At 36.9% G+C, this 27789-nt stretch overlaps 1 protein-coding gene across 1 annotated transcript in view; it reads right to left on the bottom strand.

Annotated features, from left to right (window-relative positions):
* Positions 1-672: 672 nt before the first annotated feature.
* LY75 (lymphocyte antigen 75) overlaps positions 673-27789 on the bottom strand; it is a 43480-nt gene continuing 16363 nt past the window's right edge. The window contains exons 14-35 of the mRNA XM_079310482.1: positions 25188-25269; positions 24571-24642; positions 23063-23186; positions 22208-22243; positions 21770-21945; positions 21129-21193; positions 20222-20298; positions 18982-19118; positions 17862-17967; positions 15823-15983; positions 15320-15449; positions 12714-12940; positions 10846-11014; positions 9534-9695; positions 8520-8642; positions 7890-8084; positions 7309-7529; positions 6104-6278; positions 5432-5599; positions 4121-4243; positions 3512-3679; positions 673-2543 (exon numbers count right to left, since the gene is read on the bottom strand). Coding sequence (XP_079166608.1) covers positions 2359-2543; positions 3512-3679; positions 4121-4243; positions 5432-5599; positions 6104-6278; positions 7309-7529; positions 7890-8084; positions 8520-8642; positions 9534-9695; positions 10846-11014; positions 12714-12940; positions 15320-15449; positions 15823-15983; positions 17862-17967; positions 18982-19118; positions 20222-20298; positions 21129-21193; positions 21770-21945; positions 22208-22243; positions 23063-23186; positions 24571-24642; positions 25188-25269 — 3082 coding nt within the window. The 3' untranslated portion in view covers positions 673-2358. The remainder of the gene's footprint in view (positions 2544-3511; positions 3680-4120; positions 4244-5431; positions 5600-6103; positions 6279-7308; positions 7530-7889; positions 8085-8519; positions 8643-9533; positions 9696-10845; positions 11015-12713; positions 12941-15319; positions 15450-15822; positions 15984-17861; positions 17968-18981; positions 19119-20221; positions 20299-21128; positions 21194-21769; positions 21946-22207; positions 22244-23062; positions 23187-24570; positions 24643-25187; positions 25270-27789) is intronic.

The raw sequence follows: 27789 nt of genomic DNA, 5'->3' as shown, positions 1-27789 counted from the left end.
CTGGGATGAAGGAATTTTAGGATGCCTTCTCATGTCCACTGCCCTGGGATCTGGGAAAGCATTTCTTTGCTGTCATTTCCCTGTTCATCATCTTCAGTTTTAAGATTAATGTTTGTGAAGCAGATGACCTTGTTAGTCATCTTGCACAATAGGATGTTTCTCCCAGCAAGCCATCACTGGAGCTAAAAATAACATTGCCCTTTGACCAGCAGTCAGAGATTTTGGACATCTGGAATTCAGAACTCAGACATCACCTAAAATGAATAGATCTCATGCTTTAATTGCAAGTGTTGCTTAACTTTGCCTGTATTTTAAAAGGCTCTGTGGAGGGAGCCTTTATACATTAGCTTAATTTGGGCCTCAAGGTGCTAATGAACTACACCCTGATTAAAATAAAAATGCACAGAGGAATGTTCCCTGTGTAAGCCTGAGGCAGCTTGATAAAAGCTGGGTATAACCAAGTTTTCAACTGCAAAAAGAAAATTACCAGCACTCTTTTTTAAATACATCAAAGATATTTATTACCTCTAAAGTTTTCTTACTGTGGCAACACACACTTACTGGCTTTAATTCTAATCCCAGCCCCTGTGCTGTGCTTTTTTACCCAGTGATTAATGACCCATACCTTAACTCTGATAACTGCTTTCATGGAAATAAAAACAGTGCAAGCAGTTCAGTGTTTTATTTAACTTTATTCTTTCAATAACAATACTACCAAATAATCTTCCTGTGTATTTCAAATGAAGTGGGTTAATTACCTGCAGTAAGGCCATAGCACTGCACTTATGCAAAAAGGAATTACCAGTGATTAGACAACTTGGATGTGATGAAACAAACATGAGAAATGGGACCTGAAAAAATTATTTACATCATTTATAAGAATAAAACATACAATTTTTAATAAAAAGTATATATCCTTTTGTGTTGAATTAGGATCTTATTACTAATTTCCACTTCCATTTCAGATTCACACCTAAAAATGCTCAGAGTATAAACATCTATAAAACTAGTAAATCTCAAAACATGGGAACTTGCAAATAATTTTCCCCACTTATTACTGTAGTTAGAAAAAGACAATAACCAACATTTTTTTAGTCCCTTAAGTCAGAAGTCATTTGGCAAAGCACTTAGGCATATAAAATAAACCAGAAGATACCAGGAACCAGACTATGCAATGTTTCAAACTTCTCATACCAGGGTAAATTAAAGAATGAGAGTTTTCATCATAACTACACTTTCTACAAGTTACCTCAGGAAAAGCAAATGTTCACAATTGTGCCCAAAGTACCGAACAAACAATGAAAGTGCTTACTCCTTTTATCAGTCAACCACCACAATGGCTCCTTCACCATGCCCCTCCAGGCTGCTCCTCTAACAGGCTCAAAGGGGGAGCTGCAAGGAGCTCTCTACTTCTCAACACAAATGATAAACACTTCCTTATCAAAATAGTGCAAACAGGAACAAAGAAAAGTGCCATCAACATAAGTAAAATGCAGGAAAAGAAGGCAGTTGAACACTGTGACCTTGCTCTGCTGCTTCAGAGCAATCAGTAGTACTCTTCTCAGCACACCAGGCCAATGTATTCCTATTTACCACCTCATGCCACACATGCACAATGGATTTGGTCTTTGGCATATCCTCCTTCATAAAAGTAAATGCACCTGTTCTTTGTACTGTGCATTAAAAAAAGTCAAAAGACTTTTTCAAAACAGTAATTCATCAAATCATTGAGTAATTAATATTTACAACTCTGTCTTCCCTTTTTCCCTTTATAGCATTCTTTGGAGTGCATAGGAAAGGCTACAGTGACACATCCCATACAAAAATCAAGTTTAAGTTTTATGAAAAATACTCAAGTATTTTTAGCATTTATGTACACAAGTTTGTTTACCATATATTCTCAGTCTTTCCTCTGACATATATTTTATCTTGTTTCTTGGACAGATGACATCTTTAACCTATAAAGTTATAGATTGGTAACTATAAAATTAGGCATTTAATCCTAGTATAAATAAGAGTACTGGGAGAAGTAATTTTTAAGTGTATTCATTAAAGTGATGTTGCATGAAGTACTGTTGGCATTAATTTGTTCCATCAAAAATTCCAGTAAAGACAGATAATACTATAAATTTAAAAATACAATAGAACTCTAAACACCTTGCATCTTAAAAGGCTGAGGCCAAATGTAAAGAATTACCATAACATTGAATAAAAATTGCACTTGTATATAAACAAATTTTAGCCCCCATTAATAACCTTGGTTACTTTTCCAAAAAGAAGTAATAAAACATCAAGTAGTTCCTTTCTTATGGCTTCACACGGTGAAGTTCATGCTTCAATTGATCAGAAGAGAGTTTTTCAATAGCTATCTTTTGTGAACATATCATCAGCTTCATCATCATTCACCCCTCTTTGATAGCGAACGGAAGAGAAGGCACTCCAGTGAAGACGCTTCTTTTTGTACAGGTACCACACCAGTCCAGCAATTAAAACCAAGATAATTAGCAGGGCAAATGTTACAGCCACACCAGTATGATTAGAACCTGAAACAGAACAAAAGATGAATAGTTATTATTTAAGAGTTTTGGCAAGAGTATTTTGTCATAGGGTTGATGCTTAGGTAGCTACACTTGAATACTGCACAGCCCAAGGCATGGCAAACTGCTTCCTATTAATAGTCTTCATCACATGGGAAATTAGATGCTCATTCATGCAGGAATACATTAGCTTATTTTTGATAATTTTGCTTTTAATTTACTATTATTTAGGTTGGAAGGGACCTCTGGAGTTCAAACCTACTTGCAAAGGCTACACTCATTTAGAGGTTTGTATACTTCATAAATCTAATGAGATCCTGGGCTCTTGGAAGGAAAGGTAATTACACCCCCTTCAGACTGAAAAGATCTTGTTGAGATCTTCCTTAGCAGCACAAAGTTTAATCTATTCCTGCATTTTCACTTAAGTGAAAATGTATATAAAATAAAAAGATTCCACTGCTTCTCAGGAACTTGCTTGCTTAATGCTCAGTTAACTGCTTACTCTCCTGTACAAAGCCAAGGATAAGGGACTAAAGGCCTGTGTCTTTTTCTGGAACTATGGGGTGACATTTCCAGAAGCCTCCCCACAACTGAAACCACAGTGTGCAGTACCTGCTTACTCAGCATCTCTTACAAGCAGAACTCTCTCTGATTCCACCTACACAACTCACCCATGACAGATACCCTGTGGTTAAGAAGCAATAGCAATATTCTATACTTCCTGGACATTTCAGTTCTCTTCCTCACCCATCAAGTAGATAGTGAGAGCCAGGAGAAGTAAATTCTTGGAAGTAAATTCCTCTGAAGGCAATTTTATGGCTAAACAGAAGACACTTGCTTAGGCAGAGGTACTTGATGGATTCTTTTGTGAATTGCACTTCCATTATTTCAACACAGACTTTATCCAATATAACAGAAATTCCTGAAAACAGTCTCTGCAAAGTTAAGTCTCTGCTAAAATAATGCTTCCATACCTAGAGGAGCTTTACAAACCACTCTGCTTCGACTACGTGCACAGTCAACTTTGGACCACATGCCAGTTGTGGACAGGATAACACTGCATTTTTCATTGGCTTCTGCAGTTTTATTCTCCCAGTTCACATAATTAACTGATGAGCCATCCAGCCAGTTCAGGGACTGTCCTGTTAGAAAAAACATTACTTAGTCTAGACCACCAAAATATCCTGTAATGTACACAATGTCATTCACAATCTGATGATTTCTTTACATTGCTAAAAAGAAAAGGGCTGACTATCCATCCCATGTACTGGATACAGTAAATACGAACACACAACTTTTAGCCACCCCTCTTCTCTAGACCTTTAGCAATTGATGCACATTAGGCAGCAATAACAGAGGTGGCAAAAATTAATTTCAGGGACTCCTAATTACCCTAACTACAACAGGAACAGACTTAACTACAATGAAGTCCTAAGTGCTTTAAAATGTTAAATGATGGATTCTAACCTCAAGTAGAAGCTCCTGTAGGTTACCAAGACTACAGAACTGTTCTTATTTCAGATTTATGCATTTATATTTATAATATGAAACATTCATGCTCATACATTGTTGCTACTTCTTACCCTTAAAGCTCTGATGCAGGCCAAGCCATACATTCTTGGTGATGAGATCATGTTCCTTTATGTGTGTGCTCACAAATGCATTTTCTTCAGCATCCACTATAGTCAGAAGGGTTGCTGAAGGATCTAAGGGGCAGAGGAAACCAGTCAGAATTGCAACTTCCATAATTTTTCATGGTGCTGGTACACTGAGTTTTCTGTGGGAACAATGACTATGGAAAAGGATTTGCTGATCTGGGCATGTAAAATTAGCTTAGACTAACCTTCAGAATGAAGACATGAACCTCCCATCCCCTAAAACACAGCATGTTCTATGAGATAGCTTCAGATGGCTGGTTATTCTAGCAGCTTATACAGGACAAAATGGGAGTAAACTGTAGCTGCAGACTGCATACATGGAAGATATCAAGAATATGCCTGTTGAGAATTACTAGCCCAAGTAATAGGTTTTCAAAAATATAGTTGAACTAAAGCTCAGCATTTTGCTGAGTCAAGTTAATTTCTAAATCAATCCTCCCACTGTGGCTCAGGTTTTTTATGTACAGTAATTAAGGAATAAGAGGGAGGGAAAAGCATGCTAGAGGCATGCTCAGCATGTACCCATCCTCTACAATGATAAATATAAGCCATATGCTTTCTCTTCCAAATAGCAGACCAAACTGGACTCAACAGAAAACTGCATCCAGGATTGGGTTTTTCAGACCCTAAATAGCGAGTTCAACACCACCCTGTAAGATAATTCCATAAAAGAAAGCAACAGTCATTAACTTCTACATTAGGGTGGTTAAAACTTCTGTCCATGAAACTGATTAGCACTGTCTCTGCAATACAATTCCCCACGTAGCTCAGCAATGAGAGAAAAATCATTAATTTGACATAAAATTAAGTTTTTTACATGCTTTAATATCTATAACATACATGCTCTTTGAACTACTTGACAGGTTAGCAAGCTCCTTATTAGCAAACAGCTACAGCAAGGATATAAGAAAACCCTGCCAACAGCACTAACAGCAATGCAGATAAAATGTTTTCCTCCAAACTGTAAGAATTTAATTTCTGAATCTTCTACAACTGGCTACCTGCATTTTATCTGCCAATATCTGTGTGTCAAATGATCTGTAGCAATATTTTATTAAGAATTTTCATGAGATGTTCAAAGATAAAGCCTGCTACTGCCTTTCCTAAACTAAAGCAGCATAAAACGGCAAGGCTGAAATATAACCAGTGTTAACACTTTAGGTTGTTGGGTTTTATTTCTTCTAATAAATACTGGACTTGTTACAAGTTGTAAGGTGATAAAGAGTCTAAACCTACCCAGCTTCTGGCAGATTCTCTTAGCCTCTTCCACGTTATACACGGAGAAGTTGTAGAATGCCATGTCAAAGGCATAACAGTGATCCCTGTACTGCTCCCACTGCAGGGAGCCACTGCTCTGTGGGCATCTAGAGGCTCTGCTTGCTTGCTTTGGCTCTAATTTTCTCTCTGTAAAGACAAAGAAACTGATGTTATTTCTGCTGCATCAGATTGTGTACAGTCTCTGGAATAACAGTACAATAAGTATTAACAAGGGCTACTATTCCTACCAACAACCACTATTCAATTAGCTTACATTCCTTCTTCTTGTGTCATGTACAAATTTATTTAAGAATGAGAATAGAACAAATCCCAAAGGCTTGGGAACAATTTTTTATTTCTGTTTTGTAGGGTTTGACATTTGTAATATATATTTGATAAGAATATATATTAGATTTAGAAAAGATACATACATTTGATATTCCTGTCACAGGTGATCAAGAAGTAACCAGATTTGATTTCACCACTGGAATGATAAGAATTTATCTCCCTGAAGTATTAAAAAGTGTTTTATCATTCCTGATAGAAAACTGGTCTTAAAAAGGGAACCATGTGCAGTATTTCAACCTTCATTTCTACTTCTAAATACAACATGTAAAGACAACTGCACAAAACCTTAAAAACAAAACTTACTGTTTGGAGGGCTATAGCAAATGGCACCTTCAGCAATATTTGTACATTTTGTACGGTTCCAAAATCCTTTAGTATCCAACAGAACACAGTTGTCAGTAGTATTGGAGTTCTGCAGTTCCCAGGGATAGTAGTCAAAGTCACTTCCATCCGACCATTCAAAATTAGTTTTACTTCCCTAATTGAAGAAAAAAACCACAACTTTTAAACCACATGTGCTTTAAATGTCATCCATCATGAATTAAGTCATGTAGCAATATTTGTCACTTGTAGAGTGACAAATTAAAGAGTAGGTGGTCTCATCTAAATTCACAGCAAATAAATGTACAACACAGTCTGCATTTTCTTAACGTGGAAATTTTCATTATTTGTGGGAACTGAGAAAGGACAGCCTGTTCTCAAGTTTGAACCTGCAATGAGCCTGTTTTATCCTATGGGGAACATTTTACTTAGTTCCACCCTGCTGTTTCATTTCATTTCCCTGCTATGAACATCAGTGGGTACAGTGCAAACTGCTGAACTGTTGAAATGGCCTCAGTGAGCAGAACTGGGCAGCCTCAGGGATGGTTTGCAGTGCTAGCTCCTACTTCAGACACATTCCTGGAAACTCATGACACTGAGGAGTTGTGAGGGACCCACTCACAGGTATGCACAGAAAGGACACATCTCTGTAGACGAGTATTCCTGCCAATTAACTACTATGTTCAGGTCTGGCTGTTATTGAGGGGAACAAGGTCAGGGCCACAGGCTTTTGGCTCCATGGTAAAGCAGACAGAGGAGGCAGAAGATCTTCAGCTGCCTCCTGCTATTGTGTGTCCTGGGGAATGGACACTGAACTTACTGACAGCCAGCTCCTGAACTGCTCTGGAGAGTGAGTCCTGACCTCAGCCAAGCAGGTTCCACACAGTCTTGTCTGTCTCAATTTGTTAATTAAATCTGATTCGACAGAGGCCATAAAGTCTGAAGCCTCTAGGGGTAGCACTGCAAATCACATTTCCTTGTGCTGCAAGAAATGCTCTATTATTTTAAACTGTCAGGTGTTAGGAAGAAATATGTTATCGTGCCTACATTCACCAAAATTTAGCATTAACACATTACACAGGGTTGAAAATACACTATGTGGAAAAGAGATTCTAAGGAACTGGAAAAAAACCCAGAAAATATTTTGTATCTAGTCCAAAATATTATTTACAGATCTATATACTTACATCATGAATTGACAACCCAAGCCACAGAGGATAACCATCCTGTTTGACAAGATCATCTAGAAATAACTGTTCTGATTCACTGTGTACACTTGCTAAATCACTGTTATTTTGTTGGCACAATCTCAATGCCTCATACCACGTTAATTTTTTCTGAAGGATCCTGTATGTTCTGTTTCCATGTGGAATAGTGTCAGGCAATGGAGGCTTGTGCTGTTGGTGTCCTATTACAAAGAATAAGAAGATAAGCTGTGTGCATTTATTTCCTGTTACTAGGAAAAACAGAGAAAGCATTAAAATCCACCTATATCAGTGTAACTCAAGCATTAAAGTGCTCCATACAATTCTATCAAGTTAAGTTTACTTTTGCTGCTTGGAACACTGAGTTCAGCAGTTCCTGGATGAGCACAGCAAACACATTTCTCCTGATCAGAGTATTACAGCAGTGATGCAGAGTGACCAGATGACCCCAGATGCTCATGACAGCTGTGCCATCTGTTTCACCAGCAGCAAAATCAAAGCCTTATTCAGCAGGAACCATTACTTAATTTATGACCCCCCTCCAACACTCCAATACTACTCACCCCTTTCGATTTTACAGGCGAGAATACTGTACATGTTGTAGTGATTAGCATGCCAACTTTGAGAATAATTATAAATATCCCAAAACCCATCAAGATTTACACCAGCAAAAAAACTGTTCTCCTTTATGATAGGTCTTCCCAGCCTCCAGTTATTGTAAGTCAGATGAGTTTCATCATACCACTTGAGAACTTTATCTGTGGAAAACATTGCATATTTATTAAACCACTGGCATTATGTCTACAAATACCATTTAACTTTGAATATATTAATAATATTAACAGACCTTCAGTTTGGAAAAAATTCTGGGATACTGCAAGTCACTCTAAATCAGTTCCATATGCAATTCTAAATATGTTAGCATTACTCATCCTGGCCACTTTAATTCCTGCTTTCCAGGGAAATCAAATTTAGACTAAACAGAGCGTATCAGATCTAATTATCTCTCAAACAGAGAGCATGTTAGGTTATTTTCTTCTAGAAGATTAAGTACAAATATAAATCATTATTGTAGGTTTGCATTCACTTTGACTTTAGTTATAAACTGAAACATGCAAGAAACATGCACTTAATGCTGCAAATTTTGTTTCCGATTCAGTTAATAAGAAAAAAGCCAAACCATTAAATCTTACCACTGTCATCATAAATCACACCCAGCCAGACCCACAGAGCCAGACCACTGAATGAATGGAGCTGCTCAGTAACAAAGTTATTCTCCTCTTCATCTCGAACATTCAGAACAAATGCTTCAGGGTCTGTTGAAAATTTTGTTACATTACTTTCTTACAAATTCACCTTTAAGTTAAAAAATAAATATTTTTTCTCTATTACTGTTAACAATTATTACAGATAGGTTAACATCTGTAAAGGCCAGATGTTTATAACATTACTAATTGAACAGTGCAAAATTAATTTTCAAAGGTATTATCAATGGTACCACCCCTGGTTTTGTGGATAAGTGAAAGTTTCAGTTCCAGAGATATTTGTGAGCCCTACTGTCACTTCAAGTTGTATATAGTAAAAATTCTCTGAATAGAACATAAAAATACCAGCAAACTTTCATGATTTGCTTGAACTGCTCTAGCAGAGAAACAGTATAAAAAAAAAGAATGAATCAATTCACAAAAACATTAAAAAAAAATTTTGAAAGGATGAATGTCTGAAGGTTTAATACAAGAGGAAAGCTGTTTCTAAGGTTATACATTATTCAGGATGGACAGAAAACATCCATGTGCTTTTCAATCTATTTACTTTGTTCACCTAATTGTTCCACACACCAAAGCTGGAGGCAGCAGGACAGAATGTTGCCAAGGGTACAACAATTACCCAAACTATTTAAAACTGGCATATTATAACAGAAACCTCAACCAAACACAAAAACCTTGCCATATTTCACAGATCTCAGAGTTCAGTAGTTCCAAGCTGCCTGTTTCTTCACCCCTCCCATCCATGCTCTGGCACCTTTTATCAGGGTAGTGCAAGGGCAAACAGCATCAGGCAGTGCTACACTCCTGCCTTACTGCTACAGCCTCTCTCAGCACTCACCCTCCTGTCTGTCACTGCAAGACTCACTCAGATCTAACACTCATCATCTCCCCCAGGCTGATCTAAATCCATAAATACCTGCAGTATGACAAGGTACTTACTCATGTTCCTGCATAAATGATGAGCTTCTTGAGGCTTCAGTTCTCTCCATCTATTTTTTGTTATCATGAAAGTGTAACAATTGTTTCTAAATGATATCCAGGGTGTATTTTTAATCTTATGTGGGCACTTTACTTGTGTAACTTGGTCTTTTTCAGTCTTCTCTAAAAAAAGACAAGATAACATTAGGACATGAATTACTAATAACACCACCTGATCTGGCACTCCACAAACCACTTTCAGGTACTGCTTAAAAACATCTAAGACAAATTAAGTTGTCATCCTTTAGAAGTGTTATTTTTAGTTTTACCACAATGGTGATTTTTTAAAGTAACAAATCATCAGTAAGCTCTACTAACGAATATAGATACTTGCAGGTTTTCAGTTACTTTAAATAGGTTTAAAAATAAAATCCCTACATAAAAGTGCTAAGTGTAGGCCAATAACTAAAAGCCCTTATTGCCTCTAGTGTAAGTACCAGATCACTGTAACAAAAAAGCTACTTCACAGCAGGCAACACATCTTAGTTCTATGGCTTTATCTAATACTTTAGGAGTGAGAAGGACTCTTCCTGCAGCTCCCTGGCTTGTAAGCACAAAATAGTTAATGATATCATAACACCACACTTTACTGTGACTCAGGATGTATAATGGCTTGTGACCCCTCACAGAATAAAAGCAAAACAAATCATAATGGTCTCATAGGGAAGAAGTCTGTGATGATCTCTCAGAAAAATCTTTTTCTGAAGGATACACAACTAGCACAGCTCTTTCCTGGAAATAAAAAAAAACACACCCTACTATATCTCTATCTTGTTATAATTAGCAGATATTTAGAAGGGTTTTGTGAACTTCAGATGATGTTTATTTTCAGTTCAGTGTCTACCTTCTTTCTACCTTTGTTCTCCATTTAGTCATACACCTTCTCCCTGCAGAAGATTTCCATGTCTGAACAGATTTCAGGAGGTCCCGATATTAAGATGCAAATAGTACAGAGGTATTTTAATCTTCTAACACAGGCAAGTGGGAGAGATTAGTATGCAACAATCTTAGACAAGCAGAGCAAGATAGAATCAGTTGGCAATAAGGGTACTGACCCAATGCATCCACGCTGAATTTATTTCTAAGGTACAATTAGATCAAGAGGTGCATGCCCCCATTTTTGAAGTCACTTTTTTTTTTAATGGCATAGAAATCAGACTGTCAGAGTAAGTTTTAAAAAGCTGCAATTTTGAAGTTACAAGATGCAATCATTGAATACATTTTGTAATAAAACAAAAGTAAACTTTTATAAAAATTATGGTAACATACATACTTTCTGATGCATAGCAAATAGCACCTCGATTTTCAGAGGAGCAGTCAGAAGTTTTCCAGAAGCCATCAGTATCCAGAAACACACATTCTTCGTTTGTTTCTTCATAATCTTCAGACCAGCGACTAAAACTCACATGTTTCCCATCCAGCCAGCCATAATGTTTTCCACCCTAGCATTATTCAGCAAAAAGGATGAGCTCACATAGTAAAAATAAAATAAGGTGCAGAAACCGATACAATAATGTATTTACAATGGCTAGACATTTTCAGTGTCTGTGATGAAAACTGTAAGTGTTCCACTGCCTTCATGAGCTGATTTTCTGCTCACAATACAACCAGCTTTGCTATTTTAAGTTCTGCAGTTGCAAAAATACAAATTAGCTGAATGTAAAATTATCCAAAGGTGATGTTTCACTACTGAACTTAGGGAGGAAGGCCTAGCAATTGGATGTCCAAATTGCATCATCTGCAAAACAGTGGTAGATACAATCTCCCAATCTTGGAAAACTGGTAATAACTGAGGGGAAGGTCCAGTCTCAGTTACTCCATATTGAGCTGAAAGCAATCTATGAAATACTTAATTGATTTAATATATCAGACATGTTCCTGCCCTGGAAGATGCAAGAAATAAAAACCCACAAAGAAGCAGCAAGCTATCCTTCAAAAATCTCACATTTGAAAGTCTTTGGGAAATCCCCTTACTGTTGTGTAATTTATCTTGTATTTTTCTTTTGTATCTTATTTCAGCACTGGACTAACAAGTTCTGTTGACCAGTTGCATTATAATTTCCTTTCATGTGACATTTTAATTGTGTCCAAATAATGAAGTGTTGCAATAGTGAAGAGCCAGTGCATACCTGAGCTATATGCCCCAAAATGAATCATTTGATCCTCACAGATAAAAAAATCAAGGGATGGGAAAATAGGTTGTCTGGTTTCCCCATTTTCACTAAGATTAAACCCTTTAAAAATTTAAAAATATTCTCCATAAAGCATATACTCCAATTTCTGTTTTCCCCTACTTTGCCAAAGTATTCAGTAGCCCAGAACTGACAAGAGAAGAACATAACAGCACAGTGCTGAGTGAGTGCCACCATACTTTGTAGGTAAGGCACTTCTAAAAAAAATTCAACTTTCTTCCTGCAAATATCTCCAGACTTACATGCTTGACAAAAAAGATAAAACCTGCCAGCAAGCCCAAGCCATTAACAGCTCTCAATCCACAATAAAGATATTCAAGAGGTCCTCCAGCTAATAAAGATAAAAAACAGCACTTCCTGCATTATTACAAACGTTTTTGACTTCCTAAAAAATTAGGGGGAAAGAAAAACCCACTAATCTCTCTCAGAGACGCCTCCCTCAAAACTCAAAACATGGGCACAAATAACAAGAAGTAGAAATCTAAGCTAAACTTCAGAAACGTATCTTACAAGTATTCCATGATTAATTTTGAATTTTATTTGCTACTTCTAGTTTCTCCCTTCCAAAACAGATTTTTGGGTCATCTTTCTAGAGTGGTACTGTAAACAGTGGTGATGATATTAAATGGCAACACTCATTACTCATTACTGTTAACAGAAGAGATTACTCAGTAACCTATGTTATTGCCACCCTACAATATATTCATTATCAGTCTTTTAAAAGAATTTTATCATCATCATCATCAATTCATCCAGCAGAGTTCAAGAATATGTAACTTGGAGAACTGAATGTTTAAAACATTTATCTTGAGTCACACCAGATGGTTATCCCTAAATGAAAAGTTAGCCCAGAAAGTAATTTGTCATTGCATTTATTTAACTCGGGTTTTGTTTCACACAACTGTAAAAATTACCTTAAGCCACAGTCTGAGGAACAAACAAAACTTACATCTCTGCTGAAGAGTCCAGTCCAGAGTGGGTAGTTATGAAGAGCAGCCTGAACAGCAAGAAAAGCCTGCTGGAACTGATCTGTGATGCTAACCAGCTGCATCTTGTTATTTATGCATGCAGCCATTGCATCATTCCAGGACAAATTCTTCAGAATTAACATGTATTGAACATTTTGATAGCTCAAGGTTTCATTAATTACTTGCTCTGTCTGGTTATCAGCAGTTCCTATACATAAGAAAGAAATCCAGTAATTAGATAGTTAAATACTGTAATGTATTTTAAACTCCCAATGTCTCTGCAACAATCAGAAAAACCTGTTTGACCACACTTGGTAAAAAAAAAATCTTAGATAGCAAATTATGCTGATAATTATAGTTAGAAGCAAACATCTTTGATATCTTAGATAGAAAAATATATATTAAAAGTAATTACTTTCAGCCAATGTAGTATTAAGTATCTTTTTCTCAACTTAGGTTCACATCTTTTCATATTTTTAACTAACTCCTAAACAATTTATTGAATTAAAAGCATATTTTATAATTTTAATTATAGAGCAAATGCGAGAGAGCAAGTGCTCTCTGCAATAAAACAGCAACAGCTAAACTTGACTCACTTATCTCTGTGGAGCCTGTGGATTGATGCTTATGCAAATCTAATGAGCCACAGAACCTGTCTATGCAGATCTTGGTACAGCACAGACCCAGAAATCCTTATTGCCATTCATGAATATGGTGAGAACTGTTTTCACCTCCACTTAGCTAACTGCAGAGAATCCAGCTTGCACAGGGAGGGATGTAATTCCCTGTTTGTGCTCTGAGCACAGAGTGTTATCACAGCTACCAGCACCACACCTGAGCATCACAGCTCAGGTGCTGCAGTTAATAGAAGATGCAAATACTCCTGTGGGTGGTAAGGTTAAACATACAAATGGTAATCCCAAAAGCTTTATACGTAACCAAAAATAAATTCATTCTGCAAAAAGCAAAACCCTCCTGATATTTAAAATATTTAAAGTAGAAAAAGGCTTGCAAGTGGTGAGGGGAGGTGTCACTCTATAAATAACAGTATATGAATGGCTGATTGATAGGCTGACAGGGCCATTTTCCGAACCACAAGATGACAGAAACACAATATTAATTTGATATTTACAGCTTTCAATAGATCAGAAAAATGACAAGGCTTAAACAGATTGTTTCAAGTGGTTTCTGTCTGCTGCCAAATACTTTCACTTAGTAAACAGCTACAAAAGAGAACCATGGAACCCAGGGTGCCATCACACATCAAGGGGTACCAAATTGGAAACAAGGCAGCAAGTAAAATGTTCATTTCTGAAAAAGTAATTGCTGACAATTATCATCTCAAGAAATTCTGCAAATCATAATCATACCAAGATTTCCAATGAACATTAATCATCTTTTCCCTGGGGATAAAGTCCTAGACAACTTGGACTCTCTCACAACTGTCCCTACAACCTGCTGAGGTCCCTCTCAACCCAAACTATTTTTAGATCCCTAACACAGTATAAAATCAGACCACAGCAGGACACATTCTCTGTCAGTCCAAAAACCTTTCTCATTAAATCTTCTACAGCTGTGGCAAAGAAACATTGAGTATTTAGTCACTCCAGACTAGTAAGAGATTGATATTAACAGATGCATTGCCAACCTCCAATTCATAAAAGTCTCCTTTTCACATTTTTATGGCATTTCTTCAATCCAGACTTTTAATCTTAACACTTAGAATTTCTGGAGTATTTGGCACTGAGTAAAGAAGATTTTGTAAGTGAAATGGAGGTGGGGGGTGGGAGGTGGAAATCTTTGCCTATTTGAGAATGAAGAAGGTGGGCGTAGTCTTGGGCGTTTTGTACACCTAGGTTTCTTTGTGTTTGATTTTTTTTTTAGAAGATAGCATGTTCATCACTTAAAAGGATTATTAATATAAAGGAACCTACTCAGAAGTGGTTATGCTGAACATCAGCCTGCAGCAGTAATTAAATGCACATAATAACTGTATGTGTTTGATCTTATTCCAGTAATTGGTATTGGCCAACCCACATGGGTATATCTGAATATTATTTTTAGTTCAGATTAAAAAATCCCACTCACACCAACTCTCAAGTTTGCTCTGGGGAGAGACCAACTTCAACATTAAGAGTCTATGATACTTTATATTCTCATAGAACTAAAAGACAGAGGATGTATTTAAGGAGCATATAAATATTGTGAGATTCCTTCCTAGGCTTCTGACTTCCACAGTTCTGAAAAGGAAAAATGTTTCACTTGTTCCACCCCTCAGTGTACATGACCCTTATACCCACAGAACATTAAAGACCTGTCTGCTGAATTCCACTGAAATTGCACAAAGTCTCTCAGGAAGACAGATTCTCCCTGAACCGGGCTAGGAAAAACAAGAGGGAATATTCTGAATGGCTGGCAAAACAGGCTCCAGATCCTCCTCTACACTCTGCTTTTCTAAAATTGACCTGCTCACTCTCTACAAGTATCTTGCTTTTCAAGTGAAATCTTTACATACATAAAAGTCTGCTGGCACATGCATCTTAAGTTCAAAATCTGGCAGCAATTTATTTTGACTCTTCAGACTTACCTACAGACCGCTGGCATATACCCAAGAAGTGCCTGTCAGCACAAGCAGTGAAATTCCATGTTCCAACATACTGGGATTTGGGATCATTGAGGATTACACCGCACTGATTGTTAAATTCTTCATCAAAAAGCTGAGAAACAGAAATCAGACTCAAATAAGATATAAACATACTTGTGTAGAGGTGAAGAAACATGAGTCTAGGACAATTCCAGCTGTCTGAACTTGTTTAAGAAGTTTCAAAAGAGTGCTGCAATACAGCTTACCTGTTTTACAAACACCACCATGTGCCTGCACTCAAAAAGTTTTCCTAAGCTAAATACACTTCAGAAGTTGTCATCCAAGTAAAGGTAAACAGCCACCCTGCTGGCCAATTAAAATGACTGAGGAATTCAGTCTGTTACAAGGGGGCTTTTTTTTTTTACACATGGGATTATTTTTTTTTTGACACAACATTCCAAATTTCATTACTCAACAGGCAAGAGAAGTCAAAAGTCAGAACTTACATCCAGTGGAATTTTCCTTAATCTTCCTGTCAGGAGTGGGTGAAAGTTACTATACAAGAGTCTACTCTCATCTATCCATTTGTTTTCCCTTGTACTGAACAGGAACTGTAAACCAATCCAAATATCTTTTGGCAGGCCAGGAAGCAAGGATGTTATATAATCTGTTGGACAGAACAGTAAATGTACATATTGTGGTCAGGAAAACAACTGTAAACATCTGAAAGAATACCTCACATAAGTAAGGCAATGCAATCCTTGTTTGTGTTAATTTTTCCAGCCCTTCATGACTATCAAATGCCTATCAGCCCTTTCTTCCATATGACAACACTTTCTTAATATTGATGTTATCTGAAAGGAGCAGGTTATTGGTATCTGTCCTTCCAATTCTGAGCTGTGGAGAAGGTAGGGGATTTAACCTGCTCCTTGCCCACTAATTTGGAGTCTTTTACTTATACACAAATTTAAGAAGCTGCTTTTACACAAGCCTGCAAGATCTTCTACTGCCTTGCTGCCCTTTCTGAATTGATGGAGGAAGTCTTATCTCCCATCTTTCTATTTCACATACCATAAATAATATTTTTTGGATTTTGGCAGAGTCATTCACTCCACCATCAGAGAAAACAGGACAGGACAAAGGAAGTCAGAATCAGCTGAAAAAAAATTCAGCCAGGTAAACCTTAAATCAGACCCCTCTTAGGGAGCATTCTGGCAAGAAACAATGGCTTTGCAACCCCCCAGGCATCAAAGGTATTCACTAAACTTGACTAGTTCAGGAAGACAAATCTAAGCTATGTAATTAGCTACTGCTGACATGTTTCAGCTATTGGTCAAATGCCAGACTAGCCAAAACCTATTTTCTGGACAAGACAAAGCCACTGTAGATTTGCATGTCAGGGGGAACAGAGGCAGCCTACAGAAAGAAGTGCATTTTAAGGGACTGTGTCGTCCTTCCATAGAGGTGGTCTCCACAGAGAAAAGATAAAACAAACAAGGCACAGTAACAAACACTTTCAAATGGACCACATCACCCAAGGGATCCTGCTACATAACATTTCAGAATGGCTGTACTATTTCAGCCTTAAATGCATACAAAAACATTCAGACCTGAGACATGTATATTCCTGTATATAACCCTATTCCTCCCCAATAACAGCAGTAAAAAAAAAATTACCATTAAGTTGCTGCCTGCAGGTACATGCTTGACTTCTCTAGTCTACTTACTGTATTTTGTTTGGCAAGAGGTTATTTGCTTATGAAGAAAATATGCGCTGTGGGCACTGAAGAATTCAACTGAGCTACTTCAAGTACACCCTCAGAGAACTCTGAATTATCCACAAGAATATAGCTGCAAATTCAGCCATATCATTCAGCAGTATATTGCTGAACATTACTTGCAGCCAATGTGAACCTGTTTCCTCCTCACTGCATTTGTCTCACTGACTTTAGTTGATTTAAGTGAAATAGTTCTGTTTTCCAGTCCTCCTGCTTTTCATCCTCTTATCAGTGTCCTGCAGAGCTCACAGGGGGTCAGTTTGGACACATTGCCACATTAAGCTGCTTGGCACATGCAGAAACAAAGGCTCCTGTGCTCCAGCTGGCATTGTATTTGCCACCTCATTCCCCCACACAGAGCTGAGTTTCTCTTGGAAGAAGCTTCTGCGGTGGTTTTTCACAGAGCAAAGTCTAGAGTATCAGCTTTGTTTTAGCTTGCAAAGGCAAACAATCCTTCATTCAGTGATAACCCTTTTATACTCAACTCTCAGTGCAAGGTTTTGTAACCTTCTCATCTTTTGAACAGGTTAAGATCATACACAGAAGCTGCTCTTCAAACTGGTTCAAATGTCTGCTAACTGCTTTTCTATGTTATGTTTCCAGTGATGCAAACAACAGACAACACAATTTTAACCAGCCCTGGGTTTTTAGAAAGCTCCTAGTATGCCTGTGAACATCCTGAGATTTATGCTCAAGTTCTTAAGCAGAACTATTCTGAATCTGGAAGAGAAGCTGCATATTAAAGTGTGCCCAGTTCACCACCATACCTTGGTCAGCTTGATCTGAGATAGATGGAAGAGAGCCTCCAAAAGTTACACACTTTTCATTAGCTGCATTAAATGTTAAATGTTCAGGTTTCATCCTTAGAAAACACTGCAAAATAAATACAATGAAAATTATTTTCACCGTACCATTCTGCCTAAGACATAAATCAATATGTAAAGGTTTTTAAACCAACCCTAAAGATTCACTTCTCATTTCCTGTAATAACATATAACTATTTTTTGCAGAAAGCAAGGGACTTGATAATAGCTGCAAGCATTTATTTGGTTCAGCAGAGTAGCTAAATATAAAATGATCCCCCATCTTACTCCTCACTCATATTCAGTAATTCTTATTTGTTACATCAGAATCATATACTGTTTTAGGAACAAGAACTCACACATGAACTCTGCAGTCAGACAGTGCTAGTCAGGAACTTGCAACAAGCTACCTTTGGGGAAAACCTACATGGGAACTCCAAGGTCTATTTTGCAATAATGTGAAGTTAAGTTTGCAAACCTTGGAACAACATAATGTGCAGTTTTGATGCACATGTACAGAATAATGGTGGAGCAAACAACAGGAATGAGTCTCACTAAGACTTCAGCAGCCTGCCTTAAAACATAGTACTGAAATAATTAATAGTACTACGGCTTCTGACTTGTTGGTTAATTCTTAAAAGCTGCTCACTAATTCTTAAATAAGTTTAGTCATTAAGACAACTCAGGAAACAGTGTCTGCCAACTTGCTGCCTGCCTATGATTACTCCAGAAGAAACACAACATGCTTCTGCCACAGAAACCTCATCCTCTCTCTTACTAACCCTTCTGTTCATTCAAAGTAGAAGCCCAAGATTAGACAATACAATCCATGTTCTTCGACCTAAGAAGATGGGGATGGGAAAGCAAAACAACCTGAAAATGAATGCTTTGAATTTAAGAAACCATCGATCCTGAATAAGGGCCAAAAAGGGAGCAGATTATTTTAATCACTTTGTTTTCAAAAGCCTGTTTCTAGTCTATTTCTCAAGAGAGGGGCTACCTCCTCCTTTCTTTGAGACAGGCATTCCAGCTTACTGGTCTATGAAGAATAGGCAAGGATGATGAATGTGAGTTGTTGCTGTACCTTGCTCCGGAACTGATGCCAGCCTTTGGGGCAGCCTCCTCTGACTGGGCGGTAACTGGGATCATGTTTCTCTAGTAAGGAGGCATTATTTTTTTCACAAATGAAGGGCAGTTTCACATTACAGTTAACTGGGTAGTCTGCAGAAATAGAAGTTTTAAAAAACAGTTATGGCAATGCCTATCACACTCCATTTGCTATATATACTTTATAACATGACAAAGACCAGTCTGAAGGGAAATCCTTTTTGGTGCAACCACAATTAGCTACTATGAAATTGAAAGCATTAAAAGTAGCAGTAGAGCAAATGGCAAGTATAAATCATTTGCATCAGAAAGTAGTACAATATTCCTAAAGATACAGAGTCTCATTCTTACTTCCAGTATTAACACTTTGCATAGGCAGAAAAAACTTGAAAACAGAATAATATTGAAAAAATATTTTTTATATGAGGACTAAAGTTTTATTCTGGCAAGGAGGACATGCCTGAATGTCAAAAAACCAAAAGGAACCCTATAACATCTACATGGAGAGCATCTGACCTGCACTGCTTTACATGACTCCTGCAGTCATAAATGGACTGACTTCCTAGTCTAGAGCAATTTTTGGCTAACAGAGATAAAAACAGTTTAGCAGCAAACAACTGAATAATGGGGAAAATGTGCTTTAAATGGAAATGGTAGAAGACAGAAGGAGCTTTTTGTTCTCTGGAGGTTGCACTTTCTCCTCAACATAAAAGTTTTGAAAAAAGGGAGTAATAAGTTCAAGTGCCAGGTGGCTTTTTCACTGCTTTGGCTATCCCTTACAATATGACTCCAGTAGTTAATGGAATTTGTGTCTCCAGATATGCACACATTTGCAAGCATACAGTCAACCTCTCTAATAGCTGTCAGACAAACTCCAGAGGCCAGAATATGTAGCATGAACACAAAAAGGTAGCTATTGAAACCAGATTTCACCTAATTAACTTCTGCTGCAAAAAGAGTGACAATCTATCATAAAAAATTGTCACTTGAATTCAGGTTTGCCTCTGGTGATGAAGAAATATTACCCTGGCTTCTACCATGTGGAAGTAACAATGATTCGACAGTCAATCAGATTTTCATGAAGAAGCCATTCACTCCTAATTTGGTATTAATTTGCATTTAATAGAAGAGTTTGGGTAGAACAGTAATTACTATTTTTTTTCTTTTTAAATAAATACAAAAATAGTAGAGGTGTGAAAAAATCAAAACAGCCTTACCTCTATACCAGTTCTTTCTGGAAATATACCAGCAATCTCTCAGCAGTCTATCATGGAAGCGTGGAAATAACTGTAAACTGGATATAAATATTTCAGAGTTAATTTCCAATTCAATGTGACCTTTCTGGAGAAACTCTGATAGCAAAAGTGTCAGTGCAAACAAAAATTTGGGTTATTGATTGTTTCTAGATGCCCTACACAAACTAGGCTAGAAATAAATATGTGGTAGGTACAGTTATGTACCATGCCCAAATTAAATGTGTTGAGATGTACAGAATGAGGTTATTTATCACCATGCTGCAATTCCAGCACTTTGTCAGGACAAGTGAAGGGAACAGGAAGTAGCCCTGGTTTTCTTTTCACAATAGTAAATTGCTATAACATTTTGGAAAGTGACTTCCCTTGTAAGAAGTCAGTCAATCTTCTCTGCAGCCAAGAAGGGAATGATGCAAGATTTGCTGTGAGTCATCTCAACTCTACAAGGCTGTTGAGTTAAAACTAAAAATACTAAAAGCCCTCCGAGATTTTGGCATTACTTAACTAGAAGAGTGGTGTCTTAAGCCAATTTCCCATCCCCTGTTCTTGGGTAATCTTCAATCCTCAGAGTCAACAGACTGGGCACATTTTTTGGGTCAGTTCTCCAAATGTTAACAGAACATAGAAGCTGGCTCAAAATCCCAATAAAATAATTTCAAAGATCAAGGGAATACATTAGCTACTAGGATCACATATTTCAAGGATTCACACTAAGACATGCCCAAGCCAAACAACCCAAAATCTAGAGGCTCTGATAACACACACAAGAAATGGATTACTAACTCAGTTACACTAGCATTACTATGAATTAACTACTCTAATTAAAAATGACAAAACTTAACATAAAGCATCTCATAATTATTCTACATACGGTGAATGATAGCTGTAGCCATAATCAATAAACTTCAGCCACCACTTCTGTTCACTGTTTGATAACTGTGGAAGCAAAGAACAAAACCCAATATTTTACAACCCACACACAAAGAGCTTCTGACTCTACCAAAGATAGAGCAATGTGACAAAATTAGTCACAGAGGTACTGAAACTTGACATGTTTTTCTCAGATTCCTTACAAGAATGTACTTTCATGCCATGAACAACACAAACTCCTTTCAATAAAGCCTATCAGACCATCATGCATTTCTAAATTAAATCCTCTCACCAGGTAAAAAACTATATGTTGTCCTGTGCACAAAATTAAGAACAGCACAATTGTTAATGAAATATTTGCAGATGATGGGTTGCTTGTATGGTGGTCCTGCTCTGACACTTTTTCACCAGAGTTTTGTGGCTTTTTAATGTTGTTAAACCTACTTTTAAATTTAAAAATTATTTTACCAGACTATCATTAAAATAATTCTCTTTTATCCCATCTTTTTCTTTTAAGTACATTGAAAACTGAGGCCAACAGGAAAAAGAAATTATGATTAACATTTTCTTATATTGGAAAACTTGGCATGTAAATTTCCCTGCAATGGGAAGTGACTGTGAAAACAGATTACACCCCCTTACCTTTTCTATTTGAGATAGGATTGTCCTGAGTTTGGGGTAAGACTCTACAGAGGCTAAATCACTATCATTTTTCTGACAGTAGAAAATAGCCTCCTGGTAGCTCAGGTTTTTATCTGGTACAAACCACAGCTCTGCTCCATCAACAACAAGTGGGGCTCCATGAATTCCAATTTCATCTATACAGAAGAAATACCATAAAAGTAAGAAATTAATTCTGAAAAACAAATATTTTCTTTTCTGAATGTATGAAGAAATCTCAATTTGACACAAGGAAGAGGCAAGGTTCTGCATTTTGAACTCTCTCAAAATCAAATTCTATTAGTCATAAGCTTCTCTGGTATGAAACATGTATGGCAGCAGCAATGCAAAAAAACTAAGAAAAGACAGAATTAACAACCCTACACACATAATGGAAAAAAACAAAAGAAGTCCAATTACCTGGTATATACCACTCTGGTGTCTTTGGAGTACTACCTGTCCAGAGGAAAAAAGGAAAAGTCACTGAATTCACCCTCCAACAAGACTGTGGCCACCAATAATGAAGTGATGGTTAGTACTCATACTTCTCAGTACTCATGATGAAAAAAAAGGAGAATGAAATCATACATGGGTTTAATACTTTAAAATGAACTGATATAAAATTAATGGGAGTATTGCATACCTCCATCTTACACATCTGTGGTTCTTTTTTTTATCTCTCATAGTATTTCTACCAGTATCTCACCACAACAAGAAAGTTTCATCCCAAGACACCTTTCAATCAACAACTCAAATGTAAAAGTCTCCTGGATTACATTTCACACTGCATGAAAAAACCTGGATCTGTGCAGATATGCCACACTACTCTTTTGTATTCCCACTCCTCTGTTTCCTGACAATGAGGAGCTAGTACACCAGTTTTACCAGAAATAGCCTGGTTTGTCTACGATTGAAGCCAACTGTACATCTAAAATACTTGGGGTGATTTAGTTAAAAATATCACTAAGAAAGATTAAGTCAAATTCATAAGTGCTGCAACTCAGTGCCTTGTATCACTGTACAATAAATCAACTCTTCCTTCATGAGACTAGAAAGAATATGAGAGCAGTGATACTGCATCCTCCTCAGGGTCAGTTTCTGATCTAAGTGTACATCTGTTTGTATGTGATATCAGTGAGACATTTCATGTCCTGTCCTCCCAGCACTTCAGAGAGGCAACAAAATATTGTCTGCAAAGTTTCTGTAATAGGGCAATAATTACAACTCATTGTATTAAACTCTTTATATGAATGAATAGGTGTAACTGCAGTTTACCTTTTGTTATCTGGCAGACCCATTCAAGCTTAGCTTCACAATCAAAAGGCCTAAAGTAAAATTCCAGGTCTCTGCCTTCATGTAAGTAAAATCTCCAAAATGATCTCCGTGAAAAATGCGAGGTCTGCATTCAAGTAGAAACAGAGAACTGAGTTAGGACAGCATAGGCCTTCAAATTATAAAATTAAACTGTATTAAAAAGGTCCTTTGGCAAAGTCAGTGTATTTTACTGTGTTGTTAGTCACGCAATTTATTTTGCAAATAAAAGAGAAGATACAGTTGTAACTTCAACTATAACTCTCCATGTTAGCCAAAGCTGTGAAGCAATTATGTAAAGGGCTTAAGGTTAGTCTACATACAAATGTCTTAAAAACTTTTTCTAAAATAATGTTTCTTAGGGTTTTTGTAGTGCCCAGTTTTTTATCAATGCTTATTATTAAATTATCTATTACAACTTGTTCTCCTGAAATGATTCTCATTTCTGCTGGAAAGAAGAAATCATCTGCACTGGCACAAAAACAATCATTCTTATTTAAGATTATTTCTTACAATCAAACCTAAGGAACAGACTTCATTCATGCTGGTCTCTCCAGTAAGGAGAATTTTTTATCATTTATTGAAATAACAAGCAGGGAGAAGAGGAAAGTTACTATGTTCACAGCATTCCCTTCAAAGTGCTCTCCTTTGTCTAAAATTTTAGGAGCTCAATTTTGACCAGCTTCTCAGTCTGGGGTCATGAACACAGGAGAAGCAAATGAGGGAAATGGCCGTGAAGAGAAGGAAAGTGATGCAATTATCCTTTCCCCCAGTAAATCCTAAAAGCAGAGGTGGTTCTATTTAGGTTAAAAGTGATGGTAGGTACTGCAAAAAGTCAGATGATACTTCAGAAAAATTAAAGGCTATTTTAAAACTCATGGCATCAAGACTAAATTAAGTATTGAAGAGCTTAATCAGGAATCAAGCTGAGGTCTGACATTTGAAATTAGAAACCAACAGAGCACATACAGTCTATTTCACAAGTAAACAAGGAAATACACACAGTAAACACAAACACATGCTCTGCCCTGGCTACTGCATTCCCCTTCTTCAGGTTTCAAACTTTTTCTTAATCTGTAGTTAAGAAAAGCTAATACAGATTTTTAAAAGTTACTGGTAGGGCTCTCTGTGTTTTTTTGTTTTAGATTCCATAACACATCTTTGAGAATTATATGTAATATACAAGAGATCTATATTATGGCATTATGCAATACAGAATAGAATTGTTACTGAAATAATTTAAAAGTTCAAAAATGTCCTATGAAAGGTTATCATTAGCACAGTACTTGGCTCATAAAAAATACTTGATTAAGGGAAAGTTTGTAATAGGTGTAGATTTATAAAAGGAACACTACAGCTTTTTCACTATACTAAGAAAACAACTAAACCTAAATTCAGTATACATCTGGAAAAAGTATTTTTTCCAAGTACTTCCAAATAAAACACACATTATTAAAAACCTTGAAACTAACCTTTAATGCAGCACAATCTCTTGTATCATACTCATCTTCCATATAGTCAAGTGGCATAACAACACTGGTTACCTACAGGATGATGGACAGGGTGAAAGAATCAGCATTTGACACTTTGCTGTGGCAATCCCAAGAAATAAGCATTCAAACCTGGGGTCCCGTTATGTTTATTACTATTAAAATATGTGTTGAATGGCATTTACTCCTTCACTTTTGAGTCTGCATTTTGGGGGTGGGAGGGAAGATTCACAATTTCAGACAATTAAAAAAGTTACAGTGAGGAAGACATTTTTGGAAAAGTCTGACATAGCAAGGAAATGAGCTGATAAACCCTCCCTTCTATTGTGGCATGAATACACCACGTTCTCTCCACTTCCATTTTCTGTGAATTAATTTTTATATAATGGAGATGGAAACCAGGTTAACCTTGCTAAAGATATGTTTTTGCTTGGGAATCTGTTTGGATGGCAGCTCTCAGGTGCACAATCTTCTTTTGAATTATTAATCAGTTGAAAAACCTGACATATTTTAATTAAAATTTTTATCAATTTACTTTCAATTCACTGCTAGTTGAAACAAATCAGTATGTGACATTAGCTGAGTAAAACTTAACTTACAGGTTTGTTATCACTCCATTGCCAAGTTCCCAAAGAATCAGGACTCCTCTTATTCATCCCAATCCAGACCCATCTGTCATTGCTGTAAATAAACAAGATACAATCTTATGCCAAGAATATGGTTCAGCTCATTTAACAAGAAGACTGACCTATGGCTGACATTTAGGACCAAGCAGCAAACCCAAGGTTTTACTATTTCAAGTTGTAGCTGTTCAAAGAGAACACAGGTACAAGGACTAGGACCTCTTCTGTACAAAAGAAAACTAACTGAATCAGGTCTGTGGGCTGCATCACCACTTCATCAGTTGTCACTCGATTTAATGGTCTCTTTTCTACACTTTTCCTCCAGAATCACACTCAGAGTGTTTATATGGTTTGGTCCCCCTTCTCTTATCCACCTTGGGCTATCTCTCAAATACTATCAGGCTATCAGGTCAAATACACTCTTCCTCAAAGAACACAAAAACTTCTATTCAAAGAACTGGCATATTTCCCCTAACTCTGTAAGTGGCATAAACAAACTAAACATGGGCACCTATTTCAAATGAGGTGTAGACATAAATCAGCACCTAGTTCCACTGACTTCAATGGTTGCATGAAAAATGACAGTAGAAATTTAGATCCAGAACTGTTTTTTACTTCCTCATTTTTCAAAAGCCACGGATACTTAAATCTAAAGTTTCGCATTTCCAAGATACAAAATTACCTGAAAAAAACAGGTTTACAATGTAAATACATTTGCAGTAAGATCCTTTACCATACTCTTTTGCTTATGAATCTAAAGATGCTATAATAAAGTTAAAGGTCCTAGTCCAATTGCAAGGTTAGTTTTGTACTGCAAATTCTCAAAGATTCAATTTTATGCAGGGTATTGAACTTTATAACTCACTCCAATCCACTACCCAGCCCAAGAAAAGTCAATAGACACTTCTCTGAATGACAGTATCAGCTGGAAGCAGCAGAGGGGAGACAGACCATGAGTTTTCCAAGAAATCACAGACTACATGAAACCCTTCTGCAGAAGAGCTGTGGGAAAGGCACTCTCATCAAGGTGGTCTGACAGCAACAGCAAAGCACTGATGCCACATTACAGGGCTCCTGTAGGACTGCATCTGGAGCACTGTCCCATCAGGATGCACCAAATACACAGAAGGAACACAGGATACTTGAGGAAATGAAGAGTTTAGGCTGTTAACAAAGCTTAAGGATTTTCTTGTCTAGTCTTCCCAAAGAAAGAGGTAAAGGATACAATTATTTATAATATTTTAGGAGACTAAATCTGCAAGAAGAGGAGCGATTTGAGCAAAAAGAACATCATATCTGAGGAAACCTTGACTCAAAATTAAAGTTCAAAACTGAACAGAGACATCTGACCAGCAGAGGTCAGAGTTTGTAAAAGGCTCCCCAGAGGGTAGTGCTGACAAACTCAGTGATTTGAAGCCAGAACTTGGAAAATTTATGAAAATTACTTTATTACCTGGAGGATGGACTCAGAATCAGGCTTTGCCACTAGCTTTCCACATGTACCACCACAAATACTGATGTTGCAGCACCAAGAAATAGCTTAACCCAGGGCATGTGAGCTAAGCAGGTGAAATCCAAGAAGATCAACAACAGTACTTTACTTGGTAAAGTTTCCTTTAGGAAGAAAAGTATCAGCCATCAACAGATTCAACTTTTTTGTTCTTTGATCTCAACTCCAGTAATAGTTTTCTGACATGGGTGAGACAGTCTAATCAATGTAGTGTGATTTTATCATACTGATCAATATTTAGTCTTCCAATGATACAACCAAGGAGCCTTTAAAGAGCCTAAATGCCCCATATGACTGCAGAGGGAAAACTGTGAGCCAAGCATTCAGAGCTGTCAAGAAGCTAAGCAACTTTTGGTATTTGTCTTTAGGACTTTATTTTTATGTGGCTGTTCTTCCAATTAAGAAATAGACCTCCCTTCTTAATTGTCACCTAGAGACTTTGTGCAGTTTAAGCAGCTGATCACCACACAGGAATATCTACTAAAAAGAAAATCTGAGACACTCATTTCAAAATTATTTGCAGCAATTAACTGAGGCTCTAGAGTAATTTTTCAAACTTCTTAAATTTGCATTTGATTATTGTATAATAAATAAATTAAAAACATGACATGTGCCAGGTCAAAAATTTCTCAGTTTATCTCCACATTCACAATTACTAGCCTGCAAACAACAATGTTTTCAGCTGACTGGGCTTTTACACATTAATGTACCTTTTTTGCTTCTTTCAGAATTGTTCAGACATGACCATGAGCAATTTAGTAACTGCTACACTACACTTGACAGTACTTTTAAGGTTCAGTAAAACCTTTTGATAACCTTCTGAAATTATACTGTCATTTCATCACAGAAGAGAATTCCACCATTTAAGACAAAGATGAATTCAGACTCTCTATTGCAATTAAGCTTGCAGCAAGCAATTTGCTTATGTTTCAAGTATCAGTCTCCTCAGTGCAAAGCATTTAAAACTCAACCTATGGACTGATATCAAAATGGATTTATCAGTGACAGGGTACTCTTTGAGCTCACTCCTGGAACTGTCTCTAAAAACTTTAAGTATCTTGAATTTTA

The sequence above is a fragment of the Erithacus rubecula genome (assembly GCF_903797595.1).
Source record: "Erithacus rubecula genome assembly, chromosome: 8".
NCBI classification, from domain to species: Eukaryota; Metazoa; Chordata; class Aves; order Passeriformes; family Muscicapidae; genus Erithacus; species Erithacus rubecula.
This window is presented reverse-complemented; position numbering and strand designations above follow the sequence as displayed.